This window comes from Pseudophryne corroboree, chromosome 1 (genome assembly GCF_028390025.1).
Source record: "Pseudophryne corroboree isolate aPseCor3 chromosome 1, aPseCor3.hap2, whole genome shotgun sequence".
NCBI lineage: Eukaryota > Metazoa > Chordata > Amphibia > Anura > Myobatrachidae > Pseudophryne > Pseudophryne corroboree.
In genome coordinates this window covers 316,373,185-316,391,111 of record NC_086444.1, presented here as the reverse complement: position 1 = coordinate 316,391,111, position 17,927 = coordinate 316,373,185, and the positions used below count along the sequence as shown (strand labels likewise).

Below are 17,927 nucleotides of genomic sequence, written 5' to 3'. Positions count from 1 at the left end.
TGCTGTTAGTAAACAATAGGAAACTAGGTCTAACATGAATACATTATCTAAAGGGTAACAGATAACATAACACAATTGCATTTATTAACAATATTAAGATTGCTGCTCACCCAATATTGTGTTTAAAGCAATCGACATGTTATGGAGAATGAGCAAACAGATGAATTGAATGTATAGGGATATGCAGGGGTTAAAGTGGGCCGGAACGGGGCGGAACTGCATTCCGTCACTTCAAATTGAAGGCGGAACTAGTTCCGCTTCCTCCCGCCCACCTTACCCGGCCACAGCAGCACTTAAGGACGATCATAAGAGGATCATAGCAAGCCTTTCAGGCTTGTCAATGGCTGCCCCGCCTCCGCCCGCCCACTACATCTCTACACTGATCACTAGAGGTCGCACCTCCGGTCTTGGATGCAGCAGGTGTCGGGATCCATGTAACAGCCTATGCGCAGTCAGGGAAAAGCTGGCTCTCCGTTCCCCTGACTCGCCTGACCGCAGCTGCCACCCGCGCCCGGTGACGTCTGATGCCCCGTATCTTGTACTAAGGAGGGGGCAGAGGTACTGTAGCTGCAGCTTCTCCGCGGCTTTCCAAGAACTGTGAGTACACGCGGCCGGCGCTCTCCACTCTCTTTGGCCCTCTGGACCAGTGCCACCATTCCAGCAGCGCAGCGAAGCCTCCTGACCTACGGGCGCATACCTCCTGCCGCATGGGAACTGCGCTGCACAGACGCCAGCATGCTGCAAGGGACACATGTAGTCATTACAATGCTCAAAATTGCAGACACCCCACCTCTGTCACTACTACCAGATATAGTATATACACTGGCCTTACCTCATAGCCACTGCTGGTTTGGATAGATATACACCCTATGTTCCCCCATGTGTTTGAGTGATAATAGTATGCAGAATTTTTGCTGGATTACAGCATACACGATTAGGAATTAAGCTGGTGGGCAGTGCAATAGGAAAGCAGCAGGTCCCTCCACATCCCGCCGGGTGCATACCGAGTCATCTTCCTGTTGCATGGGAGCAATACTGCACAGCCCACTATAGGTAGTAGTCAGTGGTTAAAGTGGGCCAGAACGGGGCGGAACTGCGTTCCGTCACCTCTAATTGCAGGCGGAACCAGTTCCACCTCCGTCCGGCCACAGCATCAGGTCCCGGCTGCATTGTAAAGTTTGCAGCGTCCGCCAGCCAATCCTGGCTCGCGGACCGGCTGCAGAACCAATAAAAAGAAGGTCAGCTATTTCAAAAGCTGGCGTGAGCCAATCACGGCTCGCGGACCGCCAGCCAATGAGAAGCTGCCTAGTGGCAGCTTCTCATTGGCTAACAGTCTGCGATACATGATTGGTGCGCAATCGGCGCTAGATTCAAAAGAGCAGCCCCGTCTTCCCCTATACAGATACTGGGACCAGCGAGTCTGTCTCCCCGCAGCACAGCGCAATGGGACCGCCGGAGCCTGTGATTCCACTGTCCCCCAGCACACATGCATAGGATCATAGGTGTGCGCATGGGGGGTGCCTGGTGCGCACAGGCACCCCCCACACTCCACGCGTGCCCTACATTGATTGCTGCACATTCCTGTGCCCCTCTCCTGCTGCTCTCGCTGTCAGGTCATGCGAGTGAGTGTGCTTTCTTTCCTCATCGGCGGCCACGCACTTGAATCACCCTCCTGGACACGTCCCATGATGTTACATGATGACGTCACACCGCATGCCCTCCCTCTCCACCTGTCTGCACTCTCTCCTCGTGTGCCGACATGCGCCATGCCAATGCTACAGCCTCCCGTACCGCAGGCCTACAGTTGAGGTCAGTCTCTGCAGGGGAAAGAGAGGGGGCCTTCCAGTGTGTGTTCCCCAAGACAGCACTCCTCATAAAATCAATATGATCATTTTTTAGGCATACATGTTTCTACAGCGGCACACAATTAGGACAAGAGTCGGCTTTAGTCACTAAAGCCGACTCTTGTCCTTATTGAGTGCTGCTGGAGAAACATGTTTTATATATATATATATATATATATATATATATATATGTTTACTTATTATTTAATGGTGAGCACTACTGGGGCATTTTGTAAGTATGTGGAGCGGGCAATGTGAATAAGATTGTGCTACAGTGAGGCATTATTTTGAATTTGGGGTGCTTGTGTGTGGCCACGCCCCTTTCTTATGAGACCACACCTTTTTTTGCGGCGTGCGCTAAGGGGGAGGGGTCGTGGGGGAGATGAGTTCCCCCACCTCTCCAGGACCACTTTAAGCCCTGGGGATATGGGATAAAAAGTACATATTTGACATGGGAAATGAGGTATAGCTATATTAATTGTCACAGACCTCTAATTTCCTCACAAATAATAATACTTTTATTTATATAGCACTCTTTGTCCCATAGGACTGAAGTGTACCAGAGGCCTGGTGCAAAGGTATGTGGTGAAAATTTGTAATAAGAGCCTCCAGATGAGAGTACTTCCTGCATTAATTATTCTTATATGTCATTTCCATGTGGACTACTGCAGGGTAGAAGGTTCCGATTGGATTTATGAAGCAGTAAACAATAAATGAAGAGGAATGTGTACATAATTACATTCAAAATGAAACATTCTTTGCACTTCACATAGACAGCACAGCTCTAAGTGCAATTATTTTATACAATAAATGATCCAATAATATCATGTTAGAACTTGTAGAAGGATTATCAATAATGAAAAATTATTGGGAATTATGACATGGTTACTGCTGCTGTAACCTCATTACATGCGAAATGTGATAGACAATTATTTGTAGTCTACTGCTGACCCATAAATGATGGAAATTAAGATATATCACTTATGTATACTTGTAATACAGATTAGAAGTCAAAATGACAGGCGGATAGAACCATAAGATACACAGGACAGAAAACTTATCATGATAAATACAACTTTATTATGTAAACTACCTGCTGTTATCCTCACAGTATCTAAATATAGCCTCCTTAGTAATGAGTCTGTTGGTCCTCCGCATTTCCTGCAATACAGCAGTCATCCAATCCTCCACACGACCTTCAGCTGCTATAGGCTGGCGGAAAGCCATCTCCTCTCCTTCAGCTGAGATCATGCCTGTCGCCAACATTTCACCACTGTCTCCAGCACGAAACTTCAGCGATGCAATATTATCATACATCTGCAATAAGGCATATTCTATTTAGATACTGGTTAAATAAAAACATTTCATCTCTTTTGAAAAAGGCATTCATAAAACTATCAAATAAATACACATCATACAGAATACAATTCACCGATTCCCAAGCTGTCCCTGGGGCTAGTGTTTTCATGTATATATTTCAGGTGATGCCAGAAGATTTAGCAGTGTGCAAAATTTCCTAGTATCATAAAACGGTGACACTGTGTGCATTCTGCTTTAAGATAATTGTATACGGGGACATTTGATATGCCAGCTGTCGGGATCCCGGCGCTCAGTATACCAGCGCCGGAATCCCAACAGCCGGCATACCGACAACTATTCTCCCTCTTGGGGGGTCCACGAACCCCCTGGAGGGAAAATAATGCGCCACCGTGCCCGCAAGGGGGTCTTTTGCGCTCGCACCGCTGCCGGCATGACAGTGGTCGGGATCCTGGCACCGGTATGCTGGGCGCTGGGATCCCAACAGCATACTACACCCAATTTTATATACTGCTGTATAGGGAAGTTTAGGAGCAATTAATACCTGGTTCAGTTGTATGTACATATAAAGTGTTAGGAAAATTACAGCTAGAAAACTGAGTTGAAACAAACACAGCAGCACTAATATTTTACGCAGAGCCGCAACAGCCATCAAACAATTAGGTGCTGCCGCCAGTTGACCCATAACAGATAACAGTATAAGCAGGTGTATTTTACACATTATATATATATATATATATATATATATATATAAAGATAGATAGATAGATAGATAGATAGATAGATAGATAGATAGATAGATAGATAGATAGATAGATAGCGCTTCATCCTCACATGCAACAATGCTCAGTAAGTAGAAGGGACCGGCACAACCAGTGAAATTCATAAAAGTCAACAATTTATTCCACCATATTAAAGTGCTTCCAATAGTGCTCAAGCCAGCAGATACATTACATGTCCAAAGTAGCAGCGTGTATAAGCATGTTACCGCTTAGGGAGACATTCCTCCAGTACCCCTGGCAGCGTTTCGGTGCAGATGCACCTTTCTCAAATCCGCACCGAAACGGCTGTCAGGGGTACTGGAGGAATGTCTCCCTAAGCGGTAACATGCTTATACAAGCTGCTACTTTGGACATGTAATCAGCTATCTATGAAAATACAGTGGATTGGGCATCCTACATCTATTTACAAGTGATGTGTGCAGTTCTTAGATATATATGCCTCTTTGGATGTGGCAGGATGCCATAATTTTATTATACCTACTGGAGAAGTGTTTGGCTTTACCCCTGAGCAGATAGAGGGGATCTTACTGAAGGAACCTGTTTGTGACAAAGATTCAAAACAAAATATGGAGGATGTATATTTCCAGCTATTTAAATTGAGACGTCGAGAGACGGACTATCTTTTACATGCTTCCTCCCTGTCGGAATATTACAGGGAGAAAAAAATCCCACAAGGTTTCCGGTGCAGGAACACACCTACCATAGGCCGTAACAACCCTGAGTTCGTACGGAAGTGGGTGGGCATCTTAAACAGATGCACTCTAGACCTGATGGTTCTAGTTATTGAGGAATCCCGCCGTGAACTAGAAGTAACCCGTGGTAAAATTGACAAAGTACAAAGAGAAGCTAAATTACTCCTAGAAGATCCTGTCAATGCAGGCTGGATCACTAAGCTGGAACAGAAATGTGATCAGTACAGAAAGGATTTGCTTAAATTTAAAAGAAATAAGAAATTTACCGTGGACAATGACTACGAGGAGAATAAAGTTTACAGATGGCTGGCAGGAGGGGACAACAGCGAACGGGGCAATAGGAACGAACGGAGACGCAGACCCTGGCAAAAAGAGAGAGCGGCTAATCGTAACCAAGCTGAGACATCCAACAGTCACAGTGACAGTGATTTTCTGATATCTGAGTCGGATGAGCCCGGTATGTCTGCAGCTGCCCCTTTAGGGTATGTAACAGAGCCTTCCAAAAAAAACAAAAGAGTGGCCACCCGCAGGGGCCGACAAAATAAAAGGAACAACTACAAGAAAAGCTGCAAAGAACCAACTGTGATTTTTAATTTATCACAACGAATTCTGACGAAGGAGGAGATGGACGTTTTACAGAAAGGCCTGTCGTTCGTTCCTACGAATCTACATAATGATTTCGAATGGAAAAGGGAGCACCATAAGTTTGCACGTAAAATAAGATTTTACTCACCGGTAAATCTATTTCTCGTAGTCCGTAGTGGATGCTGGGACTCCGTAAGGACCATGGGAAATAGCGGCTCCGCAGGAGACTGGGCACAACTAAAGAAAGCTTTAGGACTACCTGGTGTGCACTGGCTCCTCCCACTATGACCCTCCTCCAGACCTCAGTTAGGATACTGTGCCCGGAAGAGCTGACACAATAAGGAAGGATTTTGAATCCCGGGTAAGACTCATACCAGCCACACCAATCACACCGTATAACTTGTGATACTATACCCAGTTAACAGTATGAAATATAACTGAGCCTCTCAACAGATGGCTCAACAATAACCCTTTAGTTAGGCAATAACTATATACAAGTATTGCAGACAATCCGCACTTGGGATGGGCGCCCAGCATCCACTACGGACTACGAGAAATAGATTTACCGGTGAGTAAAATCTTATTTTCTCTGACGTCCTAAATGGATGCTGGGACTCCGTAAGGACCATGGGGATTATACCAAAGCTCCCAAACGGGCGGGAGAGTGCGGATGACTCTGAAGCACCGAATGAGCAAACTCTAGGTCCTCCTCAGCCAGGGTATCAAACTTGTAGACTCTTGCAAAAGTGTTTGAACCCGACCAAGTAACAGCTCGGCAAATTTGTAAAGCCGAGACCCCTCGGGCAGCCGCCCAAGAAGAGCCCACTTTCCTCGTGGAATGGGCTTTTACAGATTTAGGGTGCGGCAGTCCAGCCGCAGAATGTGCAAGTTGAATCGTGCTACAGATCCATCGAGCAATAGTCTGCTTAGAAGCAGGAGCACCCAGCTTGTTGGGTGCATACAGGATAAATAGCGAGTCAGTTTTCCTGACTCCAGCCGTCCTGGAAACATATATTTTTCAGGGCCCTGACTACGTCCAGTAACTTGGAATCCTCCAAGTCCCAAGTAGCCGCAGGCACCACAATAGGTTGGTTCACATGAAAAACTGATACCACCTTAGGAAGGAATTGGGAACGAGTCCTCAATTCCGCCCTATCCATATAAAAAAATTAGATAAGGGCTTTTGCATGATAAAGCCGCTAATTCTGATACACGCCTGGCCGACGCCAAGGCCAACAGCATGACCACTTTCCACGTGAGGTATTTTAGCTCCACGGATTTAAGTGGCTCAATCCCAATGCGACTTCAGGAAATCCAACACCACGTTGAGATCCCACGGTGCCACTGGAGGCACAAACGGGGACTGACTATGCAGCACTCCCTCAACAAAAGTCTGAACTTCAGGCAGTGAAGTCAGTTCTATTTTTGAAGAAAATCGATAGAGCCGAAATCTGGACCTTAATGGAACCCAATTTTAGGCCCATAGTCACCCCTGACTGTAGGAAGTGCAGAAATCGACCTAGCTGAAATTCCTCCGTTGGGGCCTTCCTGGCCTCACAGCACGCAACATATTTCCACAATATGCGGTGATAATGGTTTGCGTTCACTTCTTTCCTAGCTTTAATTAGCGTAGGAATAACTTCTTCCGGAATGCCCTTTTCTTCAGGATCCGGCGTTCAACCGCCATGCCGTCAAACGCAGCCGCGGTACGTCTTGGAACAGACAGGCCCCCTGGTGCAGCAGGTCCTGTCTGAGCGGCAGAGGCCATGGGTCCTCTGAGATCATTTCTTGGAGTTCTGGGTACCAAGCTCTTCTTGGCCAATCCGGAACAATGAGTATAGTTCTTACTCCTCTCCTTCTTATTATTCTCATTACCCTGGGTATGAGAGGCAGAGAAGGGAACACATACACCGACTGGTACACCCACGGTGTTACCAGAGCGTCCACAGCTATCGCCTGAGGGTCCCTTGACCTGGCGCAATATCTTTTTAGCTCTTTGTTGAGGCGGGACGCCATCATGTCCACCTGTGGCCTTTCCCAACGGTGTACAATCATTTGGAAGACTTCTGGATGAAGTCCCCACTCTCCCGGGTGGAGGTCGTGTTTGCTGAGAAAGTCTGCTTCCCAGTTATCCACTCCGGGAATGAACACTGCTGACAGTGCTAACACATGATTTTCCGCCCATCGGAGAATCCTTGTGGCTTCTGCCATCGCCATCCTGCTTCTTGTGCCGCCCTGTCGGTTTACATGAGCGACCGCCGTGATGTTGTCTGACTGGATCAGCACCGGCCGGTGTTGAAGCAGGGGTCTAGCCTGACTTAGGGCATTGTAAATGGCCCTTAGTTCCAGAATATTTTTGTGTAGGGAAGTCTCCTGACTTGTCCATAGTCCTCGGAAGTTTCTTCCCTGTGTGACTGCCCCCCAGCCTTGAAGGCTGGCATCCGTGGTCACCAGGACCCAGTCCTGTATGCCGAATCTGCGGCCCTCTAGAAGATGAGCACTCTGCAGCCACCACAACAGCGACACCCTGGCCCTTGGAGACAGGGTTATCCGCCGATGCATCTGAAGATGCGACCCGGACCACTTGTCCAACAGATCCCACTGGAAGATCCTTGCATGGGACCTGGCGAATGGAATTTCTTCGTAAGAAGCTACCATCTTTCCCAGGGCTCGCGTGCATTGATGCACCGACACCTGTATTTGTATTAGGAGGTCTCTGCCTAGAGACGACAACTCCTTGGACTTCTCCTCCGGGAGAAACCCTTTTTTCTTGTTCGGTGTCCAGAACCATACCCAGGAACAGTAGACGCGTCGTAGGAACCAGCTGCGACTTTGGAATATTCAGAATCCAGCCGTGCTGTTGTAGCACTTCCCGAGATAGTGCTACTCCGACGAACAACTGCTCCCTGGACCTCGCCTTTATAAGGTGATCGTCCAAGTACGGGATAATTATTTCGGCCATTACCTTGGTAAATACCCTCGGTGCCGGGGACAGACCAACGGCAACGTCTGGAATTGGTAATGACAATCCTGGTGAGGAGGGTAAATAGGGACATGCAGGTAAGCATCCTTGATGTCCAGTGATACCATGAAATTCTCCAGGCTTGCAATAATCGCCCTGAACTTGAACCTTCGTATATAAGTGTTCAAGGATTTCAATTTTAGAATGGGTCTCCCCGAACCGTCTGGTTTCGGTACCACAAACATTTTGGAATAGTAACCCCGGCCTTGTTGAAGGAGGGGTACCTTGATTTCACCTGCTGGAAGTACAGCTTGTGAATTGCCGCCAGTACTACCTCCCTTTCTCCGAGGGCAGCAGGCAAGGCTGATGTGAGGTAACGGCGAGGGGGAGTCGCCTCGAACTCCAGCTTGTATCCCTGTGATACTACTTGCAGAACCTAGGGATCCACCTGTGGGCAAGCCCACTGGTCCCTGAAGTTCCCGAGACGCGCCCCCACCGCACCTGTCTCCACCTGTGGAGCCCCAGCGTCATGCGGTGGACTCAGAGGAAGCGGGGGAAGATTTTTGATCCTGGGAACTGGCTGTCTGGTGCAGCTTTTTCCTTCTTCCCTCGTCTCTGTGCAGAAAGGAAGCGCCTTTGACCCGCTTGCTTTTCTGAAGCCGAAAGGACTGTACCTGAAAATACGGTGCTTTCTTAGGCTGTGAGGAAACCTGAGGTAAAAAAAAAATTCTTCCCAGCTGTTGCTGTGGATACGAGGTCCCAGAGACCATCCCCAAACAATTCCTCACCCTTATAAGGCAGAATCTCCATGTGCCTTTTAAAGTTAGCATCACCTGTCCACTGCCGGGTCTCTAATACCCTCCTGGCAGAATGGACATTGCATTAATTCTGGATGCCAGCCGGCAAATATCCCTCTGTGCATCCCTCATATATAAGACGACGTCTTTATATTATCTGACAGGGTATCAGACCACGCTGCAGCAGCACTATTCATGCTGAGGCAATTGCAGGTCTCAGTATAGTACCTGAGTGTGTATATACAGACTTCAGGATAGCCTCCTGCTTTTTATCAGCAGGCTCCTTCAAAGTGGCCGTATCCTAAGACGGCAGTGCCACATTTTTTGACAAACATGTGAGCGCCTTATCCACCCTAGGGGATATCTCCCAACGTGACCTATCCTCTGGCGGGAAAGGGTACGCCAGCAGTAACTTTTTAGAAATTACCAGTTTCTTATCGGGGGAACCCACGTTTCTTTACACACTTCATTCACTCATCTGATGGGGGAACAAAACACTGGCTGCTTTTTCTCCCCAAACATAAAACCCCTTTTATGTGGTACTTGGGTTAATGTCAGAAATGTGTAACACATTTTTCATTGCCGAGATCATGCAACGGATGTTCCTAGTGGATTGTGTATATGTCTCAACCTCGTCGACACTGGAGTCAGACTCCGTGTCGACATCTGTGTCTGCCATCTGAGGTAACGGGCGTTTTTTGAGCCCCTGATGGCCTTTGAGACGCCTGGGCAGGCGCGGGCTGAGAAGCCGGCTGTCCCACAGCTGTTACGTCATCCAGCCTTTTATGTAAGGAGTTGACATTGTCGATTAATACCTTCCACCTATTCATCCACTCTGGTGTCGGCCCCACAGGGGGCGACATCCCATTTATCAGCCTCTGCTCCGCCTCCACGTAACCTTCCTCATCCAACATGTCAACACAGCCGTACCGACACACCGCACACACACAGGGAATGCTCTGACTGAGGACAGGACCCCACAAAGTCCTTTGGGGAGACAGAGAGAGAGTATGCCAGCACACACCAGAGCGCTATATAATGCAGGGATTAACACTATAACTGAGTTTTATTTTTCCCCCAATAGCTGCTTGTATACACATATTGCGCCTAAATTTGGTGCCCCCCCTCTCTTTTTAACCCTTTGAGCCTGAAAACTACAGGGGAGAGCCTGGGGAGCTGTCTTCCAGCTGCACTGTGAAGAAAAAATGGCGCCAGTGTGCTGAGGGAGATAGCCCCGCCCCTTTTTCGGCTGACTTTTCTCCCGCTTTTTTCATGGATTCTGGCAGGGGTAATTTATCACATATATAGCCCTGGGACTATATATTGTGATGAATTGCCAGCCAAGTTGTTTATATTGCCCTCAGGGCGCCCCCCCCCCCCCCCCCCAGTGCCCTGCACCCATCAGTGACCGGAGTGTGAGGTGTGCATGAGGAGCAATGGTGCACAGCTGCAGTGCTGTGCGCTACCTTGTTGAAGACAGAAGTCTTCTGCCGCCGATTTTCCGGAACACTTCTTGCTTCTGGCTCTGTAAGGGGGCCGGCGGCGCGGCTCCGGGACCGAACATCGAGGTCGGGTCCTGTGGTCGATCCCTCTGGAGCTAATGGTGTCCAGTAGCCTAAGAAGCCCAAGCTACCACCAGTTAGGTAGGTTCGCTTCTTCTCCCCTTAGTCCCTCGCTGCAGTGAGTCTGTTGCCAGCAGATCTCACTGTAAAATAAAAAACCTAACATATACTTTCTTTCTAGGAGCTCAAGAGAGCCCCTAGTGTGCATCCAGCTCAGCCGGGCACAAGATTCTAACTGAGGTCTGGAGGAGGGTCATAGTGGGAGGAGCCAGTGCACACCAGGTAGTCCTAAAGCTTTCTTTAGTTGTGCCCAGTCTCCTGCGGAGCCGCTATTCCCCATGGTCCTTACGGAGTCCCAGCATCCACTTAGGACGTCAGAGAAATTAAGATTAAAAGAACATTTTCAACATCAACCTGCCCCTACTGAGGCCACTACAGTTGAAAAATGTATTCAATCTGTTTCAAAATCTACATACGATCCTGTGTCCCTTAATCCTTCGCTAAAAACATTTAGTCGTCTGTTAGACGAATCAGTTACAAGATTTCTATCAGAGCCGGGGAAGATTCAGAAAAATCTGTCACGTTGTGAAGCTACAGCCCTTAAGAACCTTGCCCAATACGAAGATATTATCATCAGGCCCGCCGATAAGGGCGGGGCCATCGTAATCCAAGATATAGGTGAATACCGCAGTGAAATTGAGAGACAGCTGGCGGATGTCAATGTCTACCAGAAATTACCAAGTGATCCCACAAAACGCTATCAGGTTGAACTGCGCTCCATTCTAGACACAGCGGTTAAAGATGGAATAATTTCTCCAGCACTACAGAAGATACTATACAAGGAATTCCCAAAAATTCCTGTGCTGTACACACTCCCGAAGTTGCATAAGAACGCGGAGAGACCGCCAGGACGGCCTATTATCTCCGCCCGGGACTCATTATACCAAAGTATTGCCCAGCTGCTGGACCATATCTTGCAGCCTCTGTTGTTATGTAAAAAATCTTTTCTCAAGGACACATCCAGTTTCATTAAATTGTTATAGGACAGGTTCCGGAAGGTAATTTGATGTGTTGTTTAGATGTCTGTAATTTATATACGTCAATACCTCACGAAGAAGGATTGACATCAATGAAACACTTTCTAGACCAGTGCTTAGGTATATCAGTGTTCAATCAGAAGTTGTTTATGCAATTCCTTAAATTAACATTACTTAGGAACTATTTCTTATATGATAGCCAATATTTTCTACAATTACGTGGCTGTGCCATGGGGTCAGCAGTGGCCCCGGCATATGCGAATGTATTTATGTTCGATGTTGAGGACCGTATGTTCCTGGATAAGCCAGAGATCAGCAAAAATATTCTGGCTTACACCCGGTACATAGATGATATTTTCATTCTATGGACCGGGGGTGCTGACCAGTTTGACTGCTTGATGAGGGAAGTTAACGAGATTGACACGCCTATTAAGTATACCTACTCGTACAGCGGTGACATTATGCAGTTCTTGGATGTTAAAGTGATCATCAATCATGGACGGATTGAAACAGACATCTTTTTTAAAGATGTAGACCGCAACACGTTTCTACAGGCAAGCAGCCATCACCCCGCATCCTTGAAGCGGGGACTTCCGCTATCACAGATGATGAGGGTGGCTAGAATCATAAGTGAGCAATCTAAGGTCTCTGAACGCTTAGATGATCTTATTGATAAATTTACTATGAGGGGGTACGACCGTAATATAATACTAGCACAGAAGGAACAGGTTCTTAAGATCTCGAGACCCCTTTAGTCCAGGTCTGGAAGGAGATCCCTCGGGAGACCATCCGCCATCGCATCAGGAGCATGCCAAGGCGTTGTATGGAGGTCATACAGGCACGTGGAGGCCACACACACTACTGAGCCTCATTTTGACTTGTTTTAAGGACAAAGTTGGATCAGCCTGCAGTGTGTTTTTCCACTTTAATTTTGAGTGTGACTTCAAATCCAGACCTCCATGGGTTAATAAATTTGATTTCCATTGATAATTTTTGTGTGATTTTGTTGACAGCACATTCAACTATGTAAAGAACAAAGTATTTAATAAGAATATTTCATTCATTCAGATCTAGGATATGTTGTTTAAGTGTTCCCTTTATTTTTTGAGCAGTGTATATATATATATATATATACTATGCACACTCATTTTGATCCAGCCAGCGCCAGTGTGCAGCCGGTGGTAAGCAGTCAACGCAGTGGAAAACAAGCATCCACCCAGCATGTTTGAATACTTGTCTGGTAAGTTCTCTGGGGCAGGTCTACTGCATAGCAGGGGGGATGGGATGGGGAGGGTGGGTGGATTCTGCACGGTGGAGGTTGCTGCACAGAGGGTGATTCTGCACACAGGGGGAGTATCTGCGCAAGTGGGGATCCTGCATGGGGTGGGGAATTGTATACGGGGGAGGGGACATTCTGCACAGTGGGGGATTCTGTACAGGGAGGGTATGCTGCACAGAGCGGGATTCTCCACAGTGGGGAGGACAAGGAAGAGCTGGGATCTCCTGACGGTTCAGTCTTTATTGTGTTTTCCCTGTTGGGACAATGTGTTTGAGCTTTTACCTGTGGAGGCAATATGTTTGATTTCTTTCCTGTGTGTGCAGCAATGTGTTGTTTTTTTGTGGGAGTAATGTGTGATTTCAGGTGAGAGGTTGTTTGGACGTGCGCCGTAGGCATCCGCGAACTGGCCACCATGGTAGATCTCAAAAGCTTTTTAGCTTGAAGAGTAAATCACCGACTCCAAACATCTGGCCACCCCTGCCCTAAACAATCATAATGTTTCTGTTTCTGGATTTACTCACCAAATGGTTTGCAAAAGCAAAATTGGGTGTTTCAAATGTGTCAACATGACCAGTGTCTCAAAGACTGGTGTGAATCATTAGATCGACACTGTCTAGGTCGACAATATTTAGGTCGACCACCATAGGTCGACAGTCACTAGGTCGACAGGGTCAGAAGGTCGAAATGGTCTAGGTCGACAGGTCAAAAGGTCGACATGAGTTTTTTATGATTTTTTTGGTGTCGTTTTCTTTGTAGAGTGACCGGGAACCCCAATTAGTGCACAGTGTCCCCTCGCATGGCTCGCTTCGCTCGCCATGCTTGGGGCAAGGTGCCTCGCTTCGCTCGGCACAGGTTACCGTTCCAATCGTAGTCCACGTGGATCGTTAAGTATGAAAAAGAAAAAAGAAAAAGTAAAAAAAAAACAAAAAACTAATGTCGACCTTTTGACCTGTCGACCTTCTGACCCTATCGACCTATAGTGGTCGACCTAAACATTGTCGACCTAGACACTGTCGATCTTCAGACCGGATCCCCTCAAAGACTTCTGTAGATTGGTTTTAAAGGACAGAGGGCTGCTGACAAAGTTTCAAATGAGGCACCAACTTGCCTGGGTGAAAGGGAAAGCATCATTCCTGGCAGGAAATCATTCTGCTTTTATAGCAATCAAGCAGGCCAATATGTATGACGATTTCTGCAAAAAGAATTGTGTCCCGAGTATCTAAGTGTGATCGTGAAGCATCCAGTAAAAGTCACGGTCTGGGGCTGCATGTCAGCCACTGGTGTTAGACGTCTACAAATTGTGGAGGGAATGAGGAATGCGGCAAAACATATCACAATACTTCCCTCTGCGAAAAATGTTTGCAAAGATTTCGCCTTTCAAGATGACACTGCACCATGCCCATAGAGCAAAGGTTGTGAATAATTGGTTTGTGTCATCTGACATTAAGTTGCTGAATTGGCCAGGACAGTCCTACAATCTAAATAGAATGGAAAATTTGTGGCATATGGGTGGTCATTCCGAGTTGTACGCTCGTTGCCGATTTTCGCTATGCTGCGATTTGTTGCTAAATGCGCATGGGCCCTCATTCCGAGTTGTTCGCTCGCTAGCTGCTTTTAGCAGCATTGCACACACTAAGCCGCCGCCCTCTGGGAATGTATCTTAGCATAATTGCGAACGAAAGATTAGCAGAATTGCGAATAGAAATTTCTTAGCAGTTTCTGAGTAGCTCCAGACTTACTCCTACATTGCGATCAGTTCAGTCAGTTTCGTTCCCAGTTTGACGTCACAAACTCACCCAGTGTTCGCCCAGACACTCCCCCGTTCTTCATACACTCCCGCGTTTTTCCCAGAAACGCCAGCGTTTTTTCGCACACTCCCAGAAAACGGCCAGTTTCCGCCCAGAAACACCCACTTCCTGTCAATCACACTACGATCACCAGAACGATGAAAAATCCTCGTTATGCCGTGAGTAAATTACCTAACTTTTGTGTCAAATAACTAAGCGCATGCGCTCTGCGAACCTTGCGCATGCGCAGTAAGCGACTAATCGCAGTATAGCGAAAATCAGCAACGAGCGAACAACTCGGAATGACCCCCATGGTACGCAGAGCACATGCGCTAAGTTATTTAACACAAACTTAGTAGATTTGCTGGTGTTCGTGCTGCGCTTTTCAGTCGCACTGCTGATCGGTGAATGATTGACAGGAAAGGGGCGTTTCTGGGTGGTAACTGAGCGTTTTCCGGGAGTGTGCTAAAAAACGCAGGCGTGTCAGGGAAAAAGGCAGGAGTGTCTGGAGAAACGGGGGAGTGGCTGGCCGAACGCAGGGCGTGTTTGTGATGTCAAACCAGGAACTAAACGGACCGAGCTGATCGCAATCTAGGAGTAGGTCTGGAGCTACTCAGAAACTGCAAGAAAATATTTAGTAGCAGTTCTGCTAATCGTTCGTTCGCTATTCTGCTAAGCTAAGATACACTCCCAGAGGGCGGCGGCCTAGCGTTTGCGAGCGAACAACTCGGAATGAGGGCCATGGTTCAGTATAAGATCTCAAAAAAGAAGTCAACAACGAAAAGGGAGCTAATTGAGGCTCTTCTTGCAGACTAGAAATTAATAATCTCTTGGGCTCTTCTAGAGAACCTGGATTAGTCAATGCCTAAGTGCTTGGCAGCGATGCTCAAGTCCAAGGGCTGGCCAACCAAATACTGATCACTGTTGAGATATTGCTTCACCGTTCTTCTAATACATGTGCTGCAAAAATAATTTCTGTACAGACAGAAAAAAAGCCAGGTATTTCTGAAAATAGGTATGGGTTTCATTGAAAACTAATTAATGGATTTTTGTAGTACCGTATTCTCATTTTTAGGTAAAAATAAAGATACCTAGCAATCATATAAAAAATAGGATTTGAATTACCTACCGGTAAATATTTTTCTCGTAGTCTGTAGAGAATATTGGGAATCCATTAGTACCATGGGGTATAGACGGGTCCACTAGGAGCCTTGGGCACCTTAAGAATTTGATAGTGTTTGCTGGCTCCTCCTTCTATGACTTAGTCTAAGAAACTGTGCCCGAGGAGACGGACATACTTTAAGTGAAGGATATACAGGTTGAGTATCCCATATCCAAATATTCCAAAATACGGAATATTCCGAAATACGGACTTTTTTGCGTGAGAGTGAGATAGTGAAACCTTTGTTTTTTGATGGCTCAATGTACACAAACTTTGTTTAATGCACACAGTTATTAAAAACATTGTATTAAATGACCTTCAGGCTGTGTATATAAGGGGTATATGAAACATAAATAAATTGTGTGAATGTAGGTACACTTTGTTCAATGCACAAAGTTACAAAAAATATTGGCTAAAATTACCCTCAGGCTGTGTGTATAAGGTGTATATGTGACATAAATGCATTCTGTGCTTAGATGTAGGTCCCATCACCATGATATCTCATTATGGTATGCAATTATTCCAAAATACGGAAAAATCCGATATCCAAAATACCTCTGGTCCCAAGCATTTTGGATAAGGGATACTCAACCTGTATAAGAAAAGTGGTGAGATTACGAACCAGCACACACAGAACAATAGGAAAGCCATGCTAACCAAACTTGAAACATGAACAGCAACAGCTGAACAAACCAAAATACTTAACCAAGTAACAGTGCAGGAAGAACGAAGCATCGGGCGGGTGCCCAGTATCCTCTACGGACTACGAGAAAAGGATTTACCGGTAGGTAATTAAAATCCTATTTTCTCTTTTACGTACTAGAGGAATCCATTTAGTATTAAGGGGAGGTAGCAAAGCTCCCAAACTGGGTGGGAGAGTGCTGAGTTTCCTGCAGAACTGATTGACCAAATTGAAGGTCTTCAGAGGCCAAAGTATCGAACATACACCTTCAAAGCCCTCACAAAATTCAAAGACTTTGAAGTAGAAGAGGTGCCCGTCACAGCTGGAACCACAATAGTAAGGTTGATGTGAAAGTGGACACCACCTTAGGAAGAAATTGCTGACGAGTTCTGAGGTCATCTCTATCCTCATGGAAAATTAAGTAGGGTCTCTTGTGAGACAACGCCCCTAGTTCCGACACACGTCTTGCTGAGGCCAAGGCCAATAGTGTGACGGTCTTCCAAGTAAAATACTTTACGTCAACCTTCTGTAACGGTTCAAACCAGTCCCATTGGAGGAACTGCAGCACCAAATTGAGATCCCAAGGTGCCGTGGGAGGCACCTTTCAAGAACGTCTGGACCTCAGGTAGACAAGCCAATTGTTTCTGAAAGAAAATAGACAACGCCAAAATCTGGACTTTATGGGAACCTAGGCGTAGGCCCATATCCACTCCCGACTGCAGAAAATGCAGGAGACGTCCCAGATGAAATTCCACCGTGGAATAATGTCTGCTCTCACACCAAGAGACATACTTCTTCCATATACGGTGGTAATGTTTAGACGTTACCCCTTTCCTGGCTTGGATCATAGTCAGGATGACTTTATCAGGAATCCCTCTCCTGGCTAGAATCAGCCTTTCAAACTCCATGCCGTTAAACGTAGCCGTGGTACGTCTTGATAGACGAATGGGCCCTGTTGCAAAAGATCCTTCTGAAGAGGTAGAGGCCACGGATCTTCGAGGAGTATCTCCAGAAGGTCCGCGTACCATGCCCTTCTTGGTCAGTCAAGAGCAATGAGAATTGCTTGAACCTTTTCCCTTCATATTCTCTTTCTAAATTTGTAGGATCACAGGAAGTGGAAGGAACACATACACCATATGGTAGACCCATGGAGTCGTCAGAGCGTCTACCACCACTGTCTGTGGGTTTCTTGAACTGGAACAATACCGCTTGAGGTTCTTGTTGAAATGAGAGGCCATCATGTCGATTTGTGGATATCCCCACTGATGTGTCAAGCACCTGAACACTTCCAGGTGCAAGTCATGTCTGCTGAGGAAGTCTGCTTCCCAGTTGTCTACTCCCGGAATGAAGACCGCCGACAACACCACGGCGTGTTTTTCCGCCCAGAGAATTCTTGACACCTCTGACATTGCTGCTCTGCTTTTCATTCCGCCCTGTCA

General features: G+C 46.7%; 1 protein-coding gene across 2 annotated transcripts in view; it reads right to left on the bottom strand.

The window, feature by feature from the left end:
- DNAH10 (dynein axonemal heavy chain 10) overlaps positions 1 to 17,927 on the bottom strand; it is a 712,041-nt gene that overhangs the window by 223,537 nt on the left and 470,577 nt on the right. For both annotated transcript variants that reach the window (XM_063964569.1, XM_063964570.1), the window contains one exon: positions 2,938 to 3,161. In XM_063964569.1, coding sequence (XP_063820639.1) covers positions 2,938 to 3,161 — 224 coding nt within the window. The remainder of the gene's footprint in view (positions 1 to 2,937; positions 3,162 to 17,927) is intronic.